This window comes from Aplysia californica, unplaced genomic scaffold, assembly GCF_000002075.1.
Source record: "Aplysia californica isolate F4 #8 unplaced genomic scaffold, AplCal3.0 scaffold00398, whole genome shotgun sequence".
NCBI lineage: Eukaryota > Metazoa > Mollusca > Gastropoda > Aplysiida > Aplysiidae > Aplysia > Aplysia californica.
In genome coordinates, this window is record NW_004797668.1 from 208,275 (window position 1) to 211,304 (window position 3,030).

General features: G+C 40.2%; 1 protein-coding gene across 1 annotated transcript in view; it reads right to left on the minus strand.

The window, feature by feature from the left end:
- Nucleotides 1-3,030, minus strand: part of LOC100533237 (abdominal ganglion neuropeptide L11) — a gene marked incomplete in the record, with an annotated part of 70,865 nt that overhangs the window by 23,359 nt on the left and 44,476 nt on the right. Inside the window, 2 exon segments of the mRNA NM_001204550.1 lie at nt 2,951-2,955; nt 2,957-2,966. Coding sequence (NP_001191479.1) covers nt 2,951-2,955; nt 2,957-2,966 — 15 coding nt within the window.

Genomic DNA, 3,030 nt, shown 5'->3' on the forward strand with positions numbered 1-3,030 from the left:
GGGGTCTTACAGAACAGCCACACCCTTCCGCTCGAGTGTACCCTTTTCAGTTCAACTCGACAATGGTGAAAGAAGACACAGCCACCCGGAGCACCCACACAAGTCCGCAGCTGTAGGGAACCATCCTGCCACAGGACTCAGGCTTCCTCGGCCGATAGGGTAGGGATGCTGCATGCAGTGCAATACGTTCTCTAACAGAAGTCACGCATAATATGTGTCACGACATTGTGGAATCAGGGGCTCGTCATTTTAAAGCATATATGGGTTTATTAGTGTCATCTTAAAGCATCTTTATTTGCTTTCTTTTTGGTGAAAAAATATCAGTCTATCTGGAATAGAAATCGAAATATTTTCGTTTGAAGGAGGTCAGGGTCGTCTGGTTTCAGAGGTAAAATTAGCGAGAAAATAGCCGCTAACGTTTAGTAATTTCTATAGTCTTGGAAACTGAAAATTAATCCTTTTTAAAAAAATAGTAAAATCCACACAAAAATGTGCTTTTAAATGGACATAAAAGGTGTTGAGCCAAAAGAAGAAAATTAGAAAAAATTACCCATCGGCCGAAAAAATGCCGATTTCTTTGATTTAATTATTTTGACGAGCGCCTGATTTCACAACGTTGCCTCACATATTTTCTCTCGGGCATCCAGCGTACCCACAGAAGACAAGAAATATTGATCGGCTTCAAAAGAGATGCCAAGGCTGTGTCAAAGAAGACCTGAAGTTCTGTAATATGTCTTCAAAAGAGCTTGAGGACAACGCTAAAGACATAATAATACTCCTTGGCTCCTTCGTACTGCTGTGTTTCAGCCACACCCCTGATCTTCTGGTAGGAGAGATCTACACCTAACCTTCTCGGACAAGGGTGTAAAATCTCGGAGGGCCCGTGTGCAAGTTGTCACGTTAAAGATCCCTTGGTGGTCTAAAATTGAAAAGAGTAGTCTTCGGCCGCCATCCGGGCAAAATTCAAAATTTCCTACTAACTGAAAAAGTTTCATGTGTCCCGCACGCTCATATGACCTTATGCAGTTGTGAGCGCCTTAAAACACTAGAAAAAAAAGCTGATGACATACCTGCTTGGCGGGCTGAGACCATCAATGACTAGGAACTTCCGCGTCTTTGCCAAATTCATAGCTAACTGTTATACTTTTGAAACGGTCACGCAAAAGAAGTTCTTTGAATTCATTGTTGTTATAAACAGAAAGATATATGTGTTATTTCCAAATTGTATATAACGGCAGACTGTTGATCCCCCCACCCCCTCTGTAGTAGTATTATTATTTCTAACGCCACATTCAACATGACAAAGTTGGCAAGAGGCGGGGCCTCTGAATTTAACGCCCGTCTCCGATAAGACCGAGCCAGATGGGTGGAGATCTGTAAAAAGTTCCGATAAACAATCCAAGTTCAGAAAGTCCCGTTAGCGTTGGGGATTCAAAACAGGGCCATCTGCTCTGTAGTCCAGCACGATATCAAATGAGTTAACGGCTCGCCCCACCCTGTGCTCTTTCTAAGCATATATCAATTATTGCGTAAACGCCAATACATATGTGAGGCAGCGTGGTGAAATCAGGCGTTTGTCAAAATAATGAAATTGAAGAAATTGGCAATTTTCTATCAGTTTGGCAATTTTTGTCGAATTTTTGTTTTTTGGCTTAACACCATAATTATCCAGTTAAGAACACATTAGTACGTGGATTTTTACTGAAAAACGTTGGTTAAAGGGACAAAAAAGTAAGTTTTCAGTGTTCATGGACTATCAAGCTATGGAAATAACCAAACTGTGACTGTCATTTTCTCGCTTATTCTACTTTTGAAACTAGACGACCCCACCTTCTTCAATCTCAAATATCTTAACTTCTTTTAAAGATAGATTGGGATTTTTTTCACCCATAGAAAAACAATTGAACAACCTTTAAGATAATACCAATAACTCCACATGCCCTAAAATTGACGAGCGCCTGTTTTCACCCCGTCTTGCGACATATTTCGTTGCTCATCTGTCCACTTCACTAAGAAGCAACAGCTATCGCGGCGACTTTCCTCTTAATGTGTGGCATCGTGGTGAAACCAGGCGGTAGTCTAAATAATGAAGTCGAAAAAACGGACATTTTCCCGCTCGTTGGGCAATTTTTATCCCCTTTTTTGCTCAACACCATTTAAGTCCATTTAAAACCACATTTCTGTTTGACTTTTAATTAAAAACGTTGATAAAAGGCACAAAAATGTACAGTTGCAGTTTCCAAAGACACCCAAGCTGTTTAAGTCACCGAACTTTGGCGGCGCATTTCTCGCTAATTTTACCAATGACACTAGGCAACCCCTACCTCCTTCAATCATAAATAACTCGACTTCTATTCAAGACAGTGGGTATTTTTTTTCTTCTAAACAAGAAAAATGAACACGTTTTAAGATGATACCAATAACTCTATATTCCAAAAATTGATGGCCGGTTGATTCCACCGCGTCATGACACAAATGATTTGGACATGGAGTCTCCACATGAGACCGTAGTACCAGCGCTTAAAAAGCTTTAAAAAAAAAAAAAAAAAAAAAAAAATTAAGAGCAAACTACAAACACACCCACAGACACGCTGCCATTCTGGGCCGTGTTACGGATTTTCAACACCGATAAATTTGTTTCCCATTTCCGCTGGATGACCAGAATGATGTTCCAGATCGCCCCAAACGTTAATAAATTATTTTAAAAAATCACTCTGCCAGAGATTGTGACTACCTTAATATCCCAGCAACAGAACAATTCTTCCGTGCACACAGTGTTTATGCCCTGTTTCTGTCTGATTATTTTGAAAAAATGAATAAAAAAATGACAACCCCCACACAAATACTAATAGAACAAAAAAAGAGAGAAAGTAACAGAAAACTCATTTAACAATTCGGAAATGTTCGTGTGTCTTGGTGTTCTTGGTCAAAGGTTGTTCGTTTGTCCTTGAACGAAGGCTTGAGATCTACTCACCAGTGAGTGTCTCTCTCTCTCTCTCTCTCTCTCTCTCTCTCTCTCTCTCTCTCTCT